This window comes from Sebastes fasciatus, chromosome 6 (assembly GCF_043250625.1).
Source record: "Sebastes fasciatus isolate fSebFas1 chromosome 6, fSebFas1.pri, whole genome shotgun sequence".
Taxonomy (NCBI): domain Eukaryota; kingdom Metazoa; phylum Chordata; class Actinopteri; order Perciformes; family Sebastidae; genus Sebastes; species Sebastes fasciatus.
Window position 1 is genome coordinate 32,156,392 of NC_133800.1, and position 22,460 is coordinate 32,178,851.

The following is a 22,460-nucleotide window of genomic DNA, read 5'->3' on the forward strand; positions in this document are numbered from 1 at the left end:
CCTTCTGCAACTGCTGCTGCTGAGGTGGAAAGGAAGAGAGAATTGAAATAGTTGATGCTGTAAGAACATTTTTGGATATTGTTGTATTTACTGGAGAGGAAGTTCAGGGGCTGTTGAGAAAGGCTTTCAGGCCCTCCCAGAGCCTAGAATGATAAAATGTTTTATTAAACAATGAGGTGAAGGGTGGGGAAAAACATATTTTTCTTTTCTTCTTTTTAAACAAGATTAGATATGAGATTTGAGTGTTGTTTTTAACCCAGTAGAGGGCGGTAGTGCAACTTTTTGGATGCCAACCACCTAATAACAAAAACCACCGAAGAAGAAGAAGAATACGTGTGACGTATGACGCACGCCACGCCCCCCTCTACGTGGTTCGGTCATTGTTCAGCCTGTGTTAGCTGGTGTGCTAGTTAGAGGCTAGCCAACATTACAGAGACTTTAACTCTTATATGCATGAATATAAACCGATTTAACTTTACTACCCACATCTGAGAGCTTGACAAAGACACAATGAGCAAGAGGAAAGCACCGCAGGAGTCCCCGAATGAGGGAATAACAGACTTTCTAGTCGGTAAGTGAAGAGCTAACAGCTAACAGGAGCTAGCATCACAGCTGTGCTTCTGTTGTTAAGCAGAAAATAGACAAATAACTTTGCATGAGTAACGGTAGTATATATTTATATGCATAATTATGCTGTTTCTGTCTCATGTTTGTCATCTGGTTTGCTTGGAAAGTGTTTCTCTGCTCTGTAAACTGATGGCTGATATTCACTGTGTGTGACATTTAAATGCTTCCCCCTGTCTTCAGCTGAGCTGGCAGATCTTGAAATAGTGTCAGTAAACTGCAGGAGTATGAGGTTAATAATATCTTATTTATGTTTCCAGAGCTGGCCAACTACGAGAAAAACGTCAACAGGGCAATACACAAGTACAATGCTTACAGGTGAGCTGTGAAGCCTCAGCAGTGAGGTGTGTTTGGTTCAAGGATGTAGGTTTCATTATTGTTCAGTTCATCAAATGTATTCTGTAGAAACAATATATAAATGTCGTTTGCATAAAGAGAATACACTCAATTGCCAATTCAAAAACATGAAAACTTTCACTTTGTATTGAAGCCGTTTTGGAGAGGTGTTTAAATTGTGATTTTGGAGGCTGTCCCAGATATATAGTCTACCCTCATTTGTATAGATGGGGTGGACAAAAACACCTTCAAGAGCACTTCAAACTACAGCCTCCATAATCTAAATAAGCCCTCTCTGAAATAGCTTCAACAAAAACTGATTACATTCATAGATGTAGGTTTTATTGCATTGTTTTAGACTGGCAACTGAGTGTTTAATATCTTTGATGATGCTATATCAGGGGTCTGCAACCTGCAGCTCCGGAGCCACATGCGGCTCTTAAGCTCCTCTCCAGTGGCTTCCTGTGGATTTTAAACTGTTTTTCGTTTACATTTTCAATTTTATTTATCATTGTTGTAGGTCTATGGTAGGATGGTACAACGGAGTATTAGGGCTACATTGAGGAAAAAAATTAATCTGAGATTTCAAGAATAAAGTCATAATATTACAAGAATAAAGTCATAGGTTTACGAGCAAAAAAGTAATATTATGATAATAAATTCAAAGGTGTGCGAGAAAAAAGTCGTAATATTATGAGAATAAAGTCATCATAAAGTAGTAATTTTAGGTGTAATTTTCTTATTTTCTCGTAAAGTTATGACTTTATTCTCGTAATATTACGACTTTTTTTTCTCGTAAAGTTATGACTTTATTCTGGAAATCTTCGACTTTTTTCCCCTCAATGTGGCCCTAATACTCCGTAGTACATTTGCATTTGGGCCCTCACTGCATTAGACTTATATACTATATACTTAGACTATAAACTGTGTTACCTTCATCACAATGCTCAAATGTTTTGCGGCTCCAGACAGATTTATAGATTTGCTATATGGAGAGCAGAGTTGATTAGTAATTGTGTTTATGTAATTTTAGCAAAAAGGTTCAGTTGAGGCATCCCACAGAAGCTTTCTGTCACCACATTATGTTGCTACTTTATGTCTGTAACATGTCATTTATACTTAATGTATATTTTACAAATCATTTTGCTTATCCCCTGTCTAGGAAAGCAGCATCTACCATCTCCAAGTACCCGAACAAAATCAAAAATGGCGAAGAGGCAAAGAAACTGGTATGTGCACTTGATTTGGTTTTAACCCTCTGAAACCCAAGTATTTGTTTTATGTCGTGCTACTAGCACTACTAGCTACTGGCCGATAGCCGGTTATTTGGGAACAGAGACGTTAATACATCCACCACGGTACAGGCTTATACCGTACAGTCCATGGGTGTATTATAAGAAAATGAAAATGATGAATTACAACCAATATATCCATTATTACAGCCACATACAGCTATGGTTTTTGATGAGGTTTCCTCAGCATAACCTTCATTATACCAAGGAAAATAAATCTGGATTCAGCTATTAGTGAATTTTACAACTTTTAAGACATAATGATTTAAATGAGGGCTATTTTAAGTGTCCGTACATCCATGACCACAGACTCACTGGCGTTTTCAGTCCAAAATGGTGGCAGCGCTGTCGTCAAAAAAGCACCAGAGTACTTATATACTCTTTGGTTATAATGGTCACTAGTTGTAGTGGACAATAGATGGTGCTGATATACTGATCAGTATTGTTCAGTATGTTTTTCAGTATAAAGGATTGATACTGTATGTGACGTGTGTCATGTCACACTTGTGCTTTTGGCTCACATGTGCTTGTACGTATGGATACATCCATCAAACGTTGCTTTATGAAGAAATTCTGTTATGTTTTTATACAAGTCTGAAAGTAGGTTGGTGTAACTAATGATCATGATTATCATCATAGAAGAAGAATCACTTGAGTTCCCAACATAAGCATAATAATCTATATTTCACTTTTCAAACAGTCAGTCTTTACAGAGTTTTGTGTTGGCATGTCCACACTTCTTGATGTTTTTTTCTTGGTAATTTCTCATGGTGAATTGATTAGATTCACTACGTCATAAGTCATATTTTAGTATCTGTCTCTGTATTGAACTTGACCCGGAGAGCTGACTTGATCTTAACTGCTTTACTGACAGTTTATTTCAGTGTAATGATGCCTGGAAACGTGAAAACACATAATTATTTGTCTTCCCAACCACTAATGTGCTCCTGTTGTTGTGGTTGCTGTTAAGTGATGCCCTCTGCTGTAGCCTTTGTTTGTCAACAGTACTACTCTGCACATCTTACATAAGTGCTGCAGATCGCACCGCTCTGCACCCTCATGTTGGTTTTCACTTTTCAACAGGATGGTGTTGGAGCTAAAATAGCCGAGAAGATTGATGAGTTCCTACAAACTGGCAAACTACGGAAACTGGAAAAGGTGAGCGTTGGGGCATGGTAATACATGATCCATGCCACACTGTATAAATGTGTTTAATAATAGCTCAATTTCAATGTGTGTGACTGATGTGCTACTTTTATGTTTTCCTCTAGATTCGTAACGATGACACCAGCTCTTCCATCAATTTCCTCACCAGAGTCACTGGAATTGGGTATGTCGCCTTCTGTGGCGGGCTGTGGTGCCTGGCGCATAGTCACATTTTTCAGGAGGTGCGCGACTCTCTGCGAGCTCCGCAAACCATCTCTGCGGCTCTGCGCAAGCTTTTCCATAGAAGTATAAATTAGGCATAATGTTTCCAAATGGGAAAAGAAAGCTAGATGCAAACTTTGTGTAAAATCGTTTGACATCTCCAATATGGGGAAGGTGGCAATTGTGTGCCATATGCAAGGGCAAAATCACTGTCTTGTCACAGCAGATGTCAAATATGGTCTGAAAAATCTACCAAGAAATCTGAAAAAGTATGACATTTTGAAATGGAAAATGTGTAGGAACCCAGGCTGTATCCGTTTGTGTAGTTTTACTATGTGCTTCATGTTACAAACTGCATCTCTTGGGTCTTGATTTCAGCCCCGCTGCCGCCAGGAAGTTTTTTGAAGACGGGGTGAAGACGTTAGAAGGTTTGTTTAGTTTTTTTATGTTAATTGTTCAAACAGTTTGTTAAATCTTTTTCTTGGACTGTATGACTTCATATTTCATTTGACAGAGTATATAGCATGCTCAATACATGTGCACAATGTAGATGTAGCTTTGGTATGATTTGAAATGAGCACTGAATGTTCTTTGCTGTTTTTTTGTTGTTGTATTTTTAGATTTGAAAAAGATTGAGAACAAGCTAAACCATCATCAACAGATTGGACTCAAGTAAGTTTAGCTGAATGCTTTTTTTTTCTAAATGTGTAATTCATTACTACCAGTATGAACTATGATTTAATATCTTAGTCTTCCTCTATTGATACATGATTTTGCTGCCTTCAGGTACTTTGAGGAATTTGAGAAAAGGATTCCACGTGCTGAAATGGAAAAGATGGAGGTGATGAAGCATTTAAGTTTTTGTTGTCTTCAGATTAGTTTTATTGAGAGTTTTCTTACACTGTTTGTTTTTGTTTAGACTCTTATTCATGCAGAGTTGAAGGAGATCGGTACAGAATATATTGGGACTATCTGTGGAAGCTACAGGAGAGGTAAATCTTCCCCTTCAAGTTGATGTTCAGTTACTGATAGGAGTTCAAACTCTGGTCATCAAATCAATTTTCAATTCAATTCAAAGTGACTTTATTGGCATGAAAGTAAGAACAAACCAATGTTGCAAAAAGCCAAAGCATCAAAATACAAAAGTACACAATAATATTAATATGAATATTAACATAATAGTAACACAAGACGATTATATACAGTTTTAAAATTACATTTCAACAAACACCTGTTTGTGTGTGTATGTTGGTTTGTAATCATGATTTTGATTCACTTCTTCATAATTTCCAGGTGCAGCATCGAGTGGTGATATTGATATTTTGCTGACCCACCCAGACTACACCTCTGAGACTCAGAAGCAGGTACGGCTCTGCTCTACTCTTACTCACTTATCCTGTTATAAATGGATACAACATTAAAGGAGCAACATGTAGCACTAGCGTCTAAAATGGGTAACAGCAGTCTAAATTCAAAACATCGGTGTCGTCGCCCGTCCGCTCCTCCGGTGCGACTGATAGCAGGGCATGTTTTCGCAATTTAAAGGTTACTGTCTAGACAATGGCATTAGCCTCTGGCCAGCAGTAGTCCGAATCACTTCACCGGCTACGTGTCTCAGATACTCGCTGCCTTGATATCCAGCTGCACATGGACCACAGAGAGATGTGGTTATGTTATCTCTGTTGATCCGGTTCGTTTGCTTGCTTCCATGGCAGCAGAAGGCTGTGTTTGCATGTCAATTTGTTTCATACGTGGCAACAGGTTGTTGAAATGGGCAGTTGGTGCCTTCAAATGGGGTCATGTTTACCGTGTTCATGAGAATAGTCCATATGAACTCTTGTGGTATTCACAACCTCGTTAATGGAAAGTTTCTGAAAGCTCCGAGTTCACAAGTTGTGACGTGTTTGTTGATGTTGTCAGAAATGGCGGAGGTCATGGAAGTAAATTTTTCGGTGCATTATAAGTGAATATATTGTGATTTTAGTCGTATATTGTAATGCTTTGTAATTGTATAATATGTCTGAGGAAAATGTTGATATTCCCAACGGCCTCATCTTTTTTCCTCTGTCATTATGACTTTGCATTTCCTGCATTATGTTACCGGCTTGCTAGCTTGCTAAATGTTTAGCCTCTGTTGCTTCTAGACGCCGACAGTAACGTTAATATTGCCGTTGCTTAGCAGCGGTGTTCCCACGACTTACGCCAAGCATGTTGTGTACACAACTTCCTATGTCGTGTAAACACAAGCTCACGAGTTTCATTTGAAGGCACCAAGTGGACGAGATCACACCGAACCAAAACAAAAACAGACCATAATGGAGATTTGAAAGGAGAACTTAAAGGCTGTAGCATTGTTATCAGAGAAGCCAGTATTTCAATTCAGCATGTTTCCTTACTCTCTGATGACATAACATGGTCATTTAATGATTTATTACAGTACATTTATTACATATTGGTCCTTTAATGTTGTGATTAATTGCAGTCTGACTTGTTTTATATTTTTACAAATTGATTTTGTTCCATTCTTCTTTTCCAGCCCAAGCTCCTCCACGACGTGGTCGACCATTTTGAGTCCATTGGGTTTGTGACCGACACCCTGTCCAAAGGAGACACAAAGTTCATGGTGAGGCCGGAGCTTATTTTCTCTGGTGTGCTCAGCTGTTTGTGTTTGATGTTGTGATTGGTAACACAGTTAGAACAGTAACTACTCCCGCCCATGAAGCTCATGACTGTGGTCACGATGTGTTGGATCTTGTTTTCCAGGGAGTCTGCCAGCTGCAGCAGAGTGATGAAGATGAAGAAGAATACCTTCACAGGCGTATTGATATTAGGTGACCCCCTTTATATTGCTCAAATCTCTGATCTTCCAATTAAAACATTGCCTCTACCTACTACAATACCAAAAAGGTCCAGTTATGTACAATTGTATATACTGCAAAAACAGTAAAGAGGCAAATTGTTGTGTTTTTATTTGTTTATTTGTCTAATAAACCATCTGTTCCTGCTCTCTAACTGTGTTTTCTCCGTTTCCCCAAGGTTAATTCCCAACGACCAGTACTACTGTGGAGTCCTGTATTTCACCGGAAGTGATATCTTCAATAAAAACATGAGAACTCACGCTCTGGATAAAGGCTTCACTCTCAACGAGTACACCATACGGCCACTTGGGGTCACTGGTGAGTCTCAATCAAATGTGACATATGACCTTGCTAAACTCTGTTCCGGCTCTGCGTGTCTTCTGGCATCAGTCAGTAACATCATATTTGCTCCATTTCTACCCACTGCAGCTTTTAATAGCTTTTAATATCAGCTCTAATATTTCTTTGTGGATCTGTTATAGGTGTGGCAGGGGAGCCTCTGTTGGTGGATAGTGAGAGAGACATCTTTGAATACATCCACTACAAATACAGAGAGCCAAAGGAACGCAGTCAGTAAAGCAAAAGGACCGCTTACAGTTACATCTGTATTTGAAGCTTCAGCTTTCCTGCCAATGAGATCGGACGCATATGCACTGATGTGTGTGTTAATTGATATAGTTGAATGGTAAACTGTTTGTTTTAGACATTTTTTCTATGTTAAGTTGAAATCATCCCCTTTAAGGACATTTTGGTTTAATTCTCCTTGGTCATGTATCTTTGTGAGGACTTTTGGGCTCTATTTTTAAGATTTTAAATCATGCTCAGCAGTAATTTATTTTTGACTACGCAGCCAAAAAAGGATTATGCCATATCCTGAGTTAAAGTTCATCCATCATGAATAATGAGGTCCACTATCATCAAGGCATTTTGTCTTGATAGTGGTGCTATTTAACACTTTTAGCTGAGTTGTGCAAAAGTTTTTTTAATGTATAATTGTTACACATTCAGGGTGTTTTCACATTAGGTAAGATTGATTCGTACCTTGCCCGAGTACGATTGCCCCCCCTCCCTGCTCCCCCGCCGCTACGCTTTCACATTAGTAAAGTTGTTCCGTACCCGAGTACACTTGCTTCATCATCCACGTGTGTTTGTTTATGTTGAGATCAGCTGTTCTAGTCGCAGAGCATCGTAAAAAATTAGAACTAAAAATTAAAAATTGAATTAAAACTTGTCAAAAACAAAATAAAACTCACCAAAATTAAATAATAAATAATCACCACAAATCAAAAGAACTGGACTTTGGGGTCAAGTGTACTCGGATCCGGGGCCCGGGTCCCTGATATGAAAGCACCCTCAGACAACACAGCGGCATCGCTACTTTATGTAAGTAGTTTAAAAAATATATATATCTCATTCACCATGGACATTTAAGAGAGTGTTTTTAAACATGTAGTATTTCTCTTTCCATTTGGGCAAACTGGGCAGAAGAAAGGCAATGATGCAAAGAGTATTTGTGGTTAATTGACTCTGGGTTAGGTATCGTTTAAAAAATTACAATGCCATTACCAGTACCCTTAAAAGTAAAAGTGATACCGATACCAATAGAGTACTTCTCATTTGATACCCATCATATGAATTGAAGCTGTGTGCGTCCCAATCTGTGTTCAGAGTCTTGTGCAGGCTGTATGGGTTATAGCTGCTGCGTTACTGAGCCAATCACATGTCGCAATAAATCGCTCGTGGTGATTGGCTGTGAGCAAAACAGTCATCTTTTTCTAGATCCGGGCATAAAAAGTACCAGTTTGCAGGTATCGTTTGATTGGAAAAGTTTCAATACTACTTGGTACTGAGTTGTTTTGGTTGATACCTTAAAAAGTATTGCGTAGCGATACCCAGCCCTAGCTCAGTTACTGCTTACGGGTGCTAATTTGGGACAAAAAGACCATTGATTTGTTGAATAAATGAGATATTTTCCTCAGTTATGGATTGATCTGTGAATAGGACTGTTACACTGGTAGACTTGATTAATCTGTGGTATGTGGTTGTGTGAAAATTATTACATGTGTGTGTTAGGTCAGGACAATATTTTATCTTCAGTGCTTTTTAGGGTGCCATTTTGAAAGCAGTAGATATAAATAATAGTTAACCAGGTAACTGAAATACTGCTACGGTGTATACTGGTGATACAGACTGTAATCTGTAACACAAAACGTCATTAGGATTAGGACTTTGATTCAGTTTTGTATGTGGATGATTGCAAACATTTCTGAAAATATTTAAGACAACAATGGAAAACAGAGGGTGAAGGTCCAACTGTTAACTTTGAGTATGTGGAGTGAAATAAAGGGATACAAAAATAATACAATGTCAATTTACATTTATTTTCATTTTCACTTTGGTTTTAGAATCTTCTAAAAATGTTAAATAGATAGTCCCTTCTCACGAGAATGGGATGGCAGTACATACTGCGTTCCTCATTAATATGCAGGATGAAACTGTTAATCGATTTATTTTGCAGTATGCTAGGCCAGGCTTTAGCCTTTAGACATGCTCTGAATGCAGACCAAAAAACAAATTTGTTCTGCAATATTATCGAAAAATACAACTTAGTCTATTTTTTAGACATTTTGACTTTTTTTTTTTTTTCATCTTCTGACATATTGACTTTTTTTTTCAAAAAATGTCAACATACTATACTATGATTTTTTGCAAAACATTTCGACATACTATACCATGACTTTTTTTTGCAAAAAATTTCGAGATACAATAATATAACTTTTTTTCATGAAATTTTCAACATACTATGACTTTTTTCAAGAAATCTTTCGACATACTACGACGTTTTTTCATGAAATTTTTCAGCATACTATAATATGACTTTTTTTTCATGAAATTTTCGACATACTATTCTATGACTTTTCAAGAAATCTTTCGACATGCTATACTATGACTTTTTTTCATGAAATTTTTCAACATTCTATACTATGATTTTTTTCATGACTTTTTTCGACATACTTTACTATGACTTTTTGTCATGAACTTTTTCAGCATTCTATACTATGACTTTTTTACATTAAATTTTTCAGCATATTATACTACGACTTTTTTTCATAACATTTTTCGAAATACTATTTTATGACTTTTTTCAAGAAATCTTTCGACATTCTATACTATGACTTTTTTACATAAAATTTTTCGACATACTATACTATGACTTTTCAAGAAATCTTTCGACATTCTATACTATGACTTTTTTCATGAAATTTTTCGACATACTATACTATGACTTTTTTCATGAAATTTTACAGCATACTATACAATGACTTTTTTCATGACATTTTTCGACATACTAGACTGACTTTTTTTTCATGAAATTTTCCGACATACTACGACTTTTTCAAGAAATCTTTCAGCATTCTATACTATGACTTTTTTACTTAAAATTTTTCGACATACTATACTACGACTTTTTTTCCTAAAATTTTTCGACATACTATTTTATGACTTTTTTCAAGAAATCTTTCGACATTCTATACTATGACTTTTTTACATAAAATTTTTCGACATACTATACTACGACTTTTTTTCATAAAATTTTTCGACATACTATTTTATGACTTTTTTCAAGAAATCTTTCGACATTCTATACTATGACTTTTTTCATGAAATTTTTCGACATGCTATACTATGACTTTTTTTCCTAAAATTTTTCTACATACTATTTTATGACTTTTTTCAAGAAATCTTTCGACATTCTATACTATGACTTTTTTACATAAAATTTTTCGACATACTATACTACGACTTTTTTTCAAGAAATCTTTCGACATTCTATACTATGACTTTTTTCATGAAATTTTTCGACATACTATACTATGACTTTTTTCATGAAATTTTTCGACATACTATACTGTGACTTTTTTCATGAAATTTTTCGACATACTATACTGTGACTTTTTTCATGAAATCTTTCGATATACTATTCTATGGCTTTTTTCAAGAAATCATCGACATACTATGACGTTCTATCATGAAATATTTTATTTTTATTTATTTTGTATTTATTTGACTCAACACCCACCAAGTGTGAAGCAGATTGGATGAACGGTTCTCGATATGCGAATAACTATGGCAGGCAGAGGGACAGACAGACAGAGATTCCTTGCTTTATAGTTAGATTTACAAAACATGTTATTTAAAGGATAAAAATAAAGTTAGTATGCTCGATGGTGTGTGCAAAATAAGATAAAGGTGCTATTAATCACATAGATAACATTCTCTCTAGATTATGGAGGACGGAACCTGCCAAATAGCAATGAGCAAGTTATTTACAGCAGTTGCCACGGCTACATCCGTGTTCACAAGGCATGATGGACTGAAATAAAAAAATTAATTTAGCCATTAATTAATTGATAAAATGTGACATACATTTATATATCTGTTTTAATTTGCTTCTTTATTTATTTATCTTTGTATTAATTTAATTATTGATTTACTCTCCTGTTTAACTGTCCCTTTTATTTATTTATGTATTTACTTGTTATTACTTTTTAAATGTATTCATTATTTTTTTGTAATTATTTTCGCATTTATTTGGTATTTATTTTGACCATAGCAATGAGCTAAATTATTTACAGCAGTTGCCACGGCAACGTCCGTGTATTCGCAAGGCATGACGGTCCGAAACAAAACGCTGGCACAAACACCGGAAAGACAGGCCCCGAATCAGCCAATCACAGCTCTCCGTGCAATAATACCAGCCAATGGGAACACGTCTCGAACAGCAGTCTCTTACCGCTACACACCCACAATACTTTTGTGTCAACCACTTCGCGGGAGTTGTCACAACAGCAGCGGTCGTCTCTTTAAAAAACTAGAGAAACAACTAAACGGGAGAATAGTAGGTACATTTAAGACTTTGTAGAACATTATATGATTGTTAATTTATTTTAAGTGTAGTCGAAATCTGTGTTTGTGTTGTATTTTGTCCTCCTTTTGCAGGATGAATGAGCAGCTAGTTATCTTTTAACGGCTCATCATCGCTGATTATACAGTGGATGTGTTACTAGTTAAACCTTCCCCCTACGGAACCTTTCTTCATCAAAAACCTTTTTTTATGCCAAATGTTATGATAATTTGGTGTTTATTTTTATATATTTTGTTTGCGGCTTTCTCACGTCAAGTAGTTGTATAGAAACGTAGCCTTCATATCTGATACGATTGTTGAAACCTCGGGGTTAAAATAGAGATGTTAATCTCAAATGTCTCCCGTCTCCATAGAAACTACGCAGAGCGCGCATCATCCACCGAGCTGATGGAAGTTGTTATGCAACACTTGTAGAAAAATGGCTAGTTCAAATAATATGTGTCAGGTATTATGTAATGATATCTCGTTTTACTGGGTGATGAGACCCTGTAATGTAATGTCTCTCCATATACAGTATAGTCATAATCTATGATGAGGACTGTTGGGATGCTCAGGGGGTTATAAGATAAGAGATATTCCTTTATTAGTCCTGCAGTGGGGAAATTTGCAGTGTGCAGCAGCAAAAGGGATAGTGCAAAAAAAAAAACAGATGCATCAGCTAACACAGTTAAAAAAAAGAGCTAAACAAAGTATGAACCATTTAAATAGAAGTATAAAAATAGGAGCAGTATATACAGTATTGACAATAAACAAACTGCAAATTGGGTGTATAACTGCAAATTGTATGAAATTGTGTCTGAAACGTTTACTTATTTTATTCTTCTATTATTTTTAGGTATGTTAATTTTAATACTTATTTATTCTACCCTTTTTAATGCACTGACGGGAGCTGGGAGAAACAATATTTCGTTTCCTTCTGTTTATGCAAATACTCAGTGAAATGACAATTAATTTGATCTTGAATCAACAAAATTACACAAGTGGAAAATGATATTGCACAGTGAGAATGAATGACATTGTGTGTGTGTGTGTGTGCGTGCGTGCCAATGCGCCTGTGAAGATGATAAATCCTCTCTGCTGTGTTTTTGGTTTCCCAGGGCAACCATGACTGAGAGAAAGGCAGTGATCAAAAATGCCGACATGTCGGAGGACATGCAGCAGGACGCCGTGGAGTGTGCCACACAGGCCCTGGAGAAGTACAACATCGAGAAAGATATCGCTGCATTCATCAAAAAGGTAAAAAAACTACTGCTGACTCATCAAACGTACTGACGTGCCCACTTTATGATGATCACATGTAGTTTGGGGCAAGTCATAGTCAAGTCAGCACACTGACACACTGACAGCTGTTGTTACCTGTTGGGCTGCAGTTTGCCATGTTATGATTTAAGCATTTTTCTATGCTAACTGCAGTACCTGTGAGGGTTTCTGGACTTTGCAAATTGATTTCCAATGATATATATGCATACATTTGCATAAGGCAAGCATATGTCTCCACTCATGTTGATAAGAGTATTCTCCCTTTAAGGTACATTTTGAACAGATAAAAAATGTGCAATTAATTTGCGATTAACTATGGACAATCACGCAATTAATCGCTATTAAATATTTTAATCAACTGATAGCCCTAATAAAAATCTAAAGTTGTATACCCTCAATGTTGTCAATTTTTAGACGTGGTATCAAGTAGATATTTTTAATTTCTCCGTCATGCAGACAGCTCCTGTGAGCTTTTTCACGAGTATTAACCATTGAGGCCCATTTCAGATGCTCATTTATAGTTAATTGCCAAAGATCCAAAGTTTCATCTGCACGACACCATAAAACCTGATAATGGTAAATTCGCTGATAAAACTATAAGTTAAATGTACCATTTTAGCTGTTGAAATGCAAAATCTAGTACGTCTATGAAATGAAATTGACAGTGATGTAAAGCTATTTTCTGCTCTCACCAACCAACCACCTTGTGCATAATTAATGTTACACACCCAGCCTGGTATTTGTAATTGTTTCCACTCTTCCAGTTCCTCTTGGACTGCTGCTGGAGGCACATTTTTTATCTCCAATGGTGGCATTCCTGATCTGTGTGGGGAGGGACACACCTATAATTGTCATAGAAACAGTTTAAAAAACTTGGGTAGAGCTGTGTACTTTTTATGTACTCCCCTGAGTGTTGGCGATTGTAAACCTTCCAGTTTTTACAGCTTGACACGCTGACAAAAATTGTCCAGTTTCCATATTTGCAAAGCTGGCAACGTGATGCGATGCAGTATTTACATGGAAGATAATCGAAAGAAGAAAAAGATTATCAAGCAAATTAAGTCTAACAAAACTAATAAGCCAGAAAAGTGTGCCACGTAGTTGTGTAATTTAGCCATTAAGACTTAAAAAAGACATTTCAGAATCATCACTCTGGCTAAAGTCCCAGATTGTCACAACAAATCACCCAGCTCAAGATAGTAATGCTGCTCAAAATTCAGTGTGTCTGACAATATAAGCAAAAATTATGACACATTTCTACTTAATAACATTATTGAGAATGATAGTAAAATTTTGTGTGATCATGTAGTATTTAGTCTTAGCTTGGAAGAGTAATGCATGTATGCTGTTAATTTCTCCCAGCTACAACTATCTAGTATTGGTTGTTGTGATGTAGTAACCATAAATGGGAAATGTGGTTTGTCACATTTTTGCTCTTGAACATCTACTATACACATCATTATATTCTTGTCTCTTTTCTTCACACCTCCCAGCATGTTTGATGAACACAATTGTCTTTGTCCCACACAGGAGTTTGACAAGAAATACAACCCAACCTGGCACTGCATCGTCGGGAGGAACTTTGGCAGTTACGTGACTCACGAGACCAAACATTTCATCTACTTCTACTTGGGTCAGGTGGCCATTCTGCTGTTCAAGTCCGGCTGAGGGAAGGCATTTCCTCCACACCAGCTGACCATACGTACAGTACTGACTGACTCGACAAAGGCACTTATCATTCCTTGGCAAAGGGCCGCTGCCTTTTTCTGTGCTGCTTTCTACTTTGTTCTGTTTTTGAGGATATAAAAAAAAAAAAAAAAAACGTGGCCATGTTAAAGAGATGAAACACTTGTATTTATTTTTGTCTTGTTACATTAGACATGTCATTTTTTTAATTAAAGCGTAGCTGTTAAGCTGTCTGGGTCCAATGTCTGGTGTGGTCATTTCATTGCACTGCTTCTTTATACACTAATTAAACCGGGATATTTATAATCCCACATGACCAGATACTTGTCATGTTTTGATATGTATAGATTACTTTGTGGTGATAACATAAGTTTGCAGTATATTTGTTAACATTATAAGTGGGATGAAAACAATTTGCAGTATCCAGGGTAGTGTGTCTATATATGCATATTTGACATTTCTCAGCCATCGTATCTGGAAAGGCAAATAAGTAAGGGATAATGTACAGCGAGTCAGTCATTCTTGTAAAATAAACCCCGACACTTCGCATTGTAGTGCAACATCGGGTTTATTTCTCAACAATGACTGGCTCGCTATACATTATCCCGCTTATTACACGGCTACTTACTTAAATCAATCATTTGACACAAAAACAGTCCGTCAGAGATTGGAACTGCGGCCATAGCAACAGTCAGTTATACATAGCAACAGTCTGCTATAAAGAAATAACAGACTGTAGAACGCCATGATTGACCAATCAGAATCAAGTATTCAATAAAGCCATACACTATGATTAGTCAGTGCATCATAGGGTTGTAAAAAATATTGAAGTATCCATATATAGATACTGAATTTATTTGAAACCCTTTCAATACTCATTTCTCCACAGTATCTATACACGGGTACCAGCTGCACTTTCTGCTCGCTCTTCTCTCCAACAGCGAGCTGGCACACACACACTGCTATTTATCTTTGAATAAAAATTAGGACTGTCAAAGTTAACTGGATAATAACGTGTTAACGATAAGTCATTTTAACAGCACTAATTTCTTTAATGCAACTCGCGATTTTGTAGGTTGTAGAGGGCTCCATTTTAAAGCTAGAGAAGATACTGGTATATCAAACTAGAAAACCTAAAGAATCCATTGGTAGCAACCATGTCATACTAGCTTGTCACTAAATAACGCTCCAAACTTCTGCAACATTTTGGTGAGGAAAAACCGGCCTCTGACCTCAAGATATGTGATTGAAAACGGGTTCTATGGGTACCCACAAGTCTCCCCTTTACAGACATGCCCACTTCATGATAATCACATGCAGTTTGGGGCAAGTCATAGTCAAGTCAGCACACTGACACACTGACAGCTGTTGTTGCCTGTTGGGCTGCAGTTGCCATTTTATGAACTGAGCATTTTTCTATGCTAAATGCAGTACCTGTGAGGGTTTCTGGACTATGTTAATTGATTTCCAATGATATATATCCGCATACGTTTGCATAAGGCAAGCATGTGTTAAGAGTATTACGATACCTGACAAATCTCCCTTTAAGGTACATTTTGAACAGATAAAAAATGTGCAATTGATTCACGATTAACTATGAACAAGCACGTAATTAATCACTTAATATTTTAATCAACTGACAGCCCTAACCAAAATCTAAAATTGTATACCCTCTATGTTGTAATTTTCCCCTGCGGTATAGAGTATATTTTTCATTTCTCCATCATGCAGACAGCTCCTGTGAGCTTTTTCATAAGAGTATTAACCATCGAAGCTCATTTATAGTTAGTTGCTAGGGAAAGTTTCATCTACACACCATAAAACCTGATAATGGTAAATTCACTGATAAAACTATAAGTTAAATGTACTATTTTAGCTGTTGAAATACAAAATTGTATTCAATGTTACAGTCACGGTTGCAAATTAGTTATATGTATATCTATATATAGGTTGCATCCAAAATTCCATACTAACATGCTATTTAGAACACTAAAACAGTATGTGAGATTTTTTTCAGTATGTCCGAAACCAATAGGACGCAAATTGCATACCATTTCCGGAGAATTGTTTCAGTATCCAAACGCTGAACACTACGGCAGCATAAATATCCCACAATGCAATGCAGCTGAGACGACAATGTTCATAAAAGATGTTGATGGACAGCTCTGTAACATCAATAACGCTTCAATTTAAATGCAAGTATAAGATTTCACTTTGCTAGGTGTAATATATTTTCTAAATTAGTTCAAACTTTGATTCTCATAAATCGTCGTTTTGGTCACATGAGGTTGGCACAGGTTACCATGGTTACACATCTCCAACCAGCAAGGAGGCTCTCAGGAAGTGACTACATAAATTACAGTTCAGTGCGTCCGAAAAGACTCAGACTACTATTTGTTCACACAAAAAGTATGTTAAACGATAGTACACATACTGTGTATGGAGTGCATGTTATGCGATGTCGGACACAGCCACACAGTCAATTTCAACACAAACGAGGCAAGAGAGGGCGGTAGTTAGACGGTAGTACTCTTTATTACAACACATTTAGAAAACCAGCTTGTGTGGGTAGACGCCATTAGACAGGCAGAAGGAAGAGCGCAGATACCCTTTGAGCTGGGGTTCTTTCTTGATGAGGGGCAGGAGCTGAGCATCAACAGCCTTCTGGTCCTCCTTCCTCTGCTCTGTCAGCTGGTACTTCTGTAGATGGAAACAAGGAGAAGAATACAAGTGAGTCAAGCATCATAAATCCAGACGTCAGAGCCCCCATTGAAAAGGTATTATTAAACGTATCATGAGACAATATCCAAGTTAGTTCACCTCTTTCTCTGTGTCAAAGATCTCTCCCTCCTGGTGACGGGGCCTCCTCAGCTTCTTCTTCTTGAAGTAGGCATCGTTCAGAGTTTTAGGGATCTTCATGCCAGTGATGTCGATTTTGGTGTTGGTGGCAATGGAGAACTTCTGATGAGCTCTACGCAGGGGTACTCTGTTCAAGGCAAGAGGGCCTACAAGCATGCAAACAAGAAAACACCATTACAAATTGAGCATAAAAGATGAACATCATGCTGTACTACTGTTAATGTGCATAAATTACCACCAAAAACAGTCATCCTTACCAGTGACAAGCAGGAGACCACTTGCGAGCTGCTTCAGGAACACCACACGCTATAAAACAAAAACATTCATCTTTAGTATAAAGCTACTGTATTGGGGTTTTGCACACTATTCAACTCAAGTAGTGAGCTCATAAGAACACTCATTTGTGCCATTTGGATAAGACAATTTAATAACTGGAATCCACTTCATGCCAAGCTATTTAGACGGGGAAAATAAATCTACTTGACACACACGCTAATTTTATCAGGAGCGCTCTCTGCCCGTCAGATTCACAGCTGAAACATTATTTAGGTCAGCTACTGCTCAAAGTGTGTGTGGGCACACTAGCATGCCTCCGCAACTTGCCCATGTAGCATTCGAGTGTGGGAGGGAGGGACAATGTCTGTGGTACCGAGGGTGTGTGATTATAGTGATGTGTCAAGCACGCTTGTTAGAAAATAAATTTTTCACGCATAATAAGGATGCACCACTGATTTATTTTTTTCTTTTGCTCAGAAAAAAAAGAGGCAAATCCACCTCCATTACAATCAGTAAAAATACTGCCAGTGTCAGTGTTAGAAATGGTGTACAGTGTGTGAAGTGACAAGCTACAGGACATTAATAGACTAAATTAAAGTCCATTGTTTTCTGCATTAGACTCTTGAGTCCATTATGGAGGTTAAAACATTTCTATTTCACAATGTCAATTGTACTCCATTGTCCAAAAGGGGTTTTTGTCCAACCATAAAACTGTAAATCTGTATTAATCCTATGATAAATAAGCGTCTATGACACCAACTTTATTGTTGACGCAAACTATGTTTGACGTGATCCGAAATTTCATTTTGATTACATCTGCCAGACAATGGAAATCTTTCATCACCATGATGTAGGGCTGGGCGATAGAGAAAATCAAATATCACAATATACTAACACAATGAGATTTCTGATAAATAATTACCAATAATGTGGAAGTAATGACTAAGTGGGTAAAGGCAAATAATAGAACAGCTAGAACAGTCTGGTAAGTTCAAAAATCACATCAGGTTAATGTATGGCAGCCTTTAAAACCAGGAAAAGACACTCGTGCCAGATTTTGATATCCAAAATCTAAGATGAAACCTAGTCTCCTAACACGATATCAATATAATATCGATATATTGCCCAGCCCTAACACGATGCAATGATTTTATAGTCCCCAACAGTGATCCTTTCGACAACATTAAGTTTAAGTGTATATTATTTTCAATTATAAAATTGCACACCGTGTTTCACGACTTATAATCGGAATATATCGACTTCTGTTACAAATACTAGATGTAAACAAACCGTTAAACAGAATCATGTTCGTTTTTTTAGAGACAAGTCTACATACAAAAAAAACCTGTCAATCAAAAGGAATAAATGCACGCTCATGCTGAACTTTAAAATTTTGATGGACATACCCTTTTGTTTACATCAGGATCACAGATTGTGTCTTTACAGATTATAAAGACCAATACTCGTATATGATTGTGACCTCAGAGTCTACATCAGTCAAACAAGTTTTGTGAAATATACAGTATGAAGTTAAAGATGACCTCGTTTTAGTCCTAGATGCAACACAGATAATAGAATAAACCCCATCATTGGACTCTATAATCTTATTACTTCTACATCCTGTATTGCGTTACCTCTTTCAAACACTTAACATTTCTCAGTCTGTGCCGTGTGTGTGTGTGTGCCAATCATGTCTGCTAATCCGCGAGAACATTGAAATCATTGTCAAGACGTTCTAGAAATGTTTCTCACCTTTCCACGGTGGCGACCAGTGAGCAGAATGAGGACCGTTCCTGGGGTGATGGAGCTGCGCAGCTTCCTCTTGTGCTGGCTGAAGGGTTTCTTTCCGTGGCTCTTGAGCTTACGGGGAACATCCTCTGTGGGGTAGTAGCGAGGCTACACCAGGAACACATGAAAATATTAATATTTAAAATCTAGATTTGCTGCATAAATCCAATGGCAGACATGCACATTCAAAAGAAACAAAGTGCATAACAAGTTGCATTTCCCTTACAGCGCTGTCAAACTCTTAACTGTTAGTTTTGTCATTGTTTTATCAGCTAATACAAGTTGTAACAGGATGTAAACTGACCCACTGTGCCTGGAATAAAAAACTATGCACACCATTTGTGCTCACAATAATTTGAATAGAAAAATCTCAGTGAAAGTATATGTTGTGGTTATTGCTACTTAGGGTGCTTTCAAATCAGGAACCCGGATCAGAGTACACTTGACCCCAAAGTCCAGTTCGTTTGATTAGTGTGAACGCTCCGTACCGTACTCAAGTCCACTTGAAAAGGTGGTCTGGAGTACGGTTCATGTGCACTCGGGTACGGTTCGCATTAGGTGTGAAAGCCAACTGTACCGAAACACGGAAGTGGACTGCTATTTAACAATGTTAGCAGTCAGCGAGGAGTTGTGAAAAACCAGGCTTTTTTCAACGCCGCCGGTCTCTTCCGAAATCTGTATATGCTCGCAGCATTCACCGATCTCATCCTCTGAACTGCACGGCCGTGGGAGAGAAAGCAGAAAGGCAGGCGAGAGGGTCTTTAAATTATAAACAATAGTAGGCAATGGGGTTGGGCAACGTTTGTTATATTATTTAGCTAATTTAATGCTCTGCCTGCGAAGAACGAGAGCCGCTCAGCGGGCACAGAAACAGAGAAGGTGGGGGAAAAGTGTTGAGCCGGCATATTTTCACATCAAACTCAACAGAATAGGTTGGAATTTTTTTCGACCAAACCAGACTTGGTGATTGGTGGAAAGTCTAACGATGACGGTTTTGGTAAGTTTTATTTTGTTTCTGTCAAGTTTGAATTAAGTGTTTTACAGTGCTCCGCCACTAAAACAGCTGATCTCAACAAACAAACATGGATGATGACGCAAGTGTACTCGGGTACAGAATGCCTTTACTAATGTGAAGGCGTCCTCCATTTTTAAATTGCATTTCTCTGTCAGCATAATGACATTTAAAGTTCCAACTCAAACAAAATATAATCTGAGGATAAAAAAAAAGAATTCACACATTACTCACCATCTTGCGCAGCTTGACAACACGAGTGCCTCCATTCTTGTCTCCTCCAACTGTCTTGACAACAGTTGCCTTGGGCTTCACCCTAATCTTTTTCTCCATCTGAAACAGCAAATCATCATCAATACCAGACACTGTCAACAAATGTGGTGTGTCTTTCATCATTCATTTTGTTGGGTGTCCGATCTGCCTCACCTTGGTCTCAGTGGTCTTTGTCTTCTTCTTGTACATGGCCCTGCGGGCGTACATAGCTGACCTGGAGTACCGGCCGATGCCACGGGCCAGAACCGGGTTCCGGCTCCCGTGCTTCTTCTTCATGGCCTTTTTGTCACCCTCTGCCATCTGACACAAAGAAAAACACAGGTTAGTATACCAACTGCAGCAATATTATGTGTAATGTTAACAGTGTTAAAAGATTGTATTTCAAAGATTTGGTTCACTTTTAATCTTCAGATGACAAACAATATTCCAGGTTTCGTTGGACAATGCATAATACTGTTCAATAGTACTATGGGTCTAGTATCAACTACTACTACTATATAAAAACTACTAACGTTACAGCCTTCAAGTAAATCATGTTCCTAATCGAAAGTACATACTGCATTTCGAGGTTGTGCATAGAGCATATATATATCTGGCAAATTCTGCTTATGGCCAACAAAAAGCTATAACAAGAAACTGGTATAAAGCAGAACCTCAAGGGAAAGATCACTGGTTTGAGATGGTCTGTGATATCAATGGAAAAACTGACGTACCAACTAAAAATTAAAAAGCAATATCTTTGACTAGGAAAAATGGATCATTTACATGAAACATGTGTTGTTAGAGAATATATACATGTTTGACTGACCCGACAACTGTTTTTGTTAAATGTTGTGCTGTTTGCTGATTTTGTTAAGTGCTGTATTGTTTGTTGAATTCTGTATGGATGCTCATGATGTTCAACCCAGAGCTGAAAATGCTAAATAAATATCAACGTTTGCAAGTACATACATTTGTAAACATACATATCACCATAACCATATTACACAATAAACCAGTAAACAGCAGAAAACATCACAACCACACTACTAAACGTGTTTGGTTGAGTGCTAAACAGCCCAGAACAGCACAGCCATCTCCACTGCAGAACAGGCATGACAACTATTATTAGCTAACACTTAGCAACATAGCACACAGAGGAGTCGCTTTACATGCTAGCAGACACTTGTCTTCTTAGAATGACACTTTAACGTTTTAAAGGAACACTTAAATATTGTTTGGTTAAACACAGCACAGAAGACTAACGAAGGACAACGTGTTTCTGTTAGCCAGCTAGCTAACTAGCTAACGCTACAGACAGCACGAAGGCTAGCCGGCGGCCCAACACACTAAACTCTTCATTACTACATCATCTTTATGGTCAATCATAGAAATAACGATATCTAACGCTTCGTCTAAACATAAGGATTCGTCCCCTGGTATTTTGAGACTGTATTTTTTATTCTGTAACACAGATGAAAGCAGATTGTATTCCTACATCAACACGAAGGCAGAGCTGTCTTACCTTAGCTATGTAAAAAAGACCGACATCCGGGCACGTGACGTATATAAGGACGCTGCAACGTGACGTTTACGTAATTACGTCGAGTTTCACAGAGGTGGTGGTCTTTGTAGTCCTACATATATTTACCCTTTATTCTCACTTTACATTTGAAATAAAATCAATATTAAAATTTTTGACGAATAACATTAATTATTAATTTTCAGTTGCTTTAGTAAATACTTTAGTATATATATATTGTATATATATATAATATATATACAATATATATAATACATATATATATATATTGTATATATACAATATATATATATACGTATATATATTGTATATATACAGTGTATATATATATATAATGCTTGTATAGAGCTTATTTGTCTTAAAGGAAGATATGATTCTC

General features: G+C 37.2%; 4 protein-coding genes across 5 annotated transcripts in view; 3 read left to right on the top strand and 1 right to left on the bottom strand.

The window, feature by feature from the left end:
• Window positions 1-315: 315 nt before the first annotated feature.
• polb (polymerase (DNA directed), beta) lies at window positions 316-8,843 on the top strand. The gene is made up of 14 exons (XM_074639305.1): window positions 316-571; window positions 885-942; window positions 2,123-2,189; window positions 3,336-3,410; window positions 3,524-3,582; window positions 3,999-4,048; window positions 4,241-4,292; window positions 4,407-4,461; window positions 4,540-4,612; window positions 4,914-4,984; window positions 6,157-6,243; window positions 6,384-6,451; window positions 6,657-6,796; window positions 6,961-8,843. Exons 1-14 carry the CDS (start codon window positions 511-513, stop codon window positions 7,053-7,055), a joined length of 1,011 nt encoding a protein of 336 aa, XP_074495406.1. The 5' UTR covers window positions 316-510; the 3' UTR covers window positions 7,056-8,843.
• Window positions 8,844-11,220: 2,377 nt separating this feature from the next.
• dynll1 (dynein, light chain, LC8-type 1) lies at window positions 11,221-14,593 on the top strand. 2 transcript variants are annotated; one of them, XM_074639387.1, is made up of 3 exons: window positions 11,221-11,378; window positions 12,503-12,641; window positions 14,196-14,593. In XM_074639387.1, exons 2-3 carry the CDS (start codon window positions 12,510-12,512, stop codon window positions 14,331-14,333), a joined length of 270 nt encoding a protein of 89 aa, XP_074495488.1. In that variant the 5' UTR covers window positions 11,221-11,378; window positions 12,503-12,509; the 3' UTR covers window positions 14,334-14,593. The 2 variants fall into 2 exon arrangements, with proteins under 2 accessions (XP_074495488.1, XP_074495489.1); XM_074639388.1 differs by having other exon boundaries at window positions 11,234-11,382.
• A 2,274-nt stretch (window positions 14,594-16,867) lies between these two features.
• rpl6 (ribosomal protein L6) lies at window positions 16,868-22,019 on the bottom strand. The gene is made up of 6 exons (XM_074639368.1): window positions 20,713-22,019; window positions 20,521-20,619; window positions 19,239-19,382; window positions 17,468-17,516; window positions 17,172-17,356; window positions 16,868-17,051 (listed from the first exon to the last, which is right to left on the bottom strand). The coding sequence occupies exons 1-6, from the start codon at window positions 20,857-20,859 to the stop codon at window positions 16,899-16,901; spliced, it is 777 nt and encodes a 258-aa protein (XP_074495469.1). The 5' UTR covers window positions 20,860-22,019; the 3' UTR covers window positions 16,868-16,898.
• The window catches only part of prnpb (prion protein b), a 201,354-nt gene continuing 200,908 nt past the window's right edge, over window positions 22,015-22,460 (top strand). Inside the window, exon 1 of the mRNA XM_074639354.1 lies at window positions 22,015-22,024. The gene's annotated coding sequence lies outside the window, so the exon portion shown is untranslated. The remainder of the gene's footprint in view (window positions 22,025-22,460) is intronic.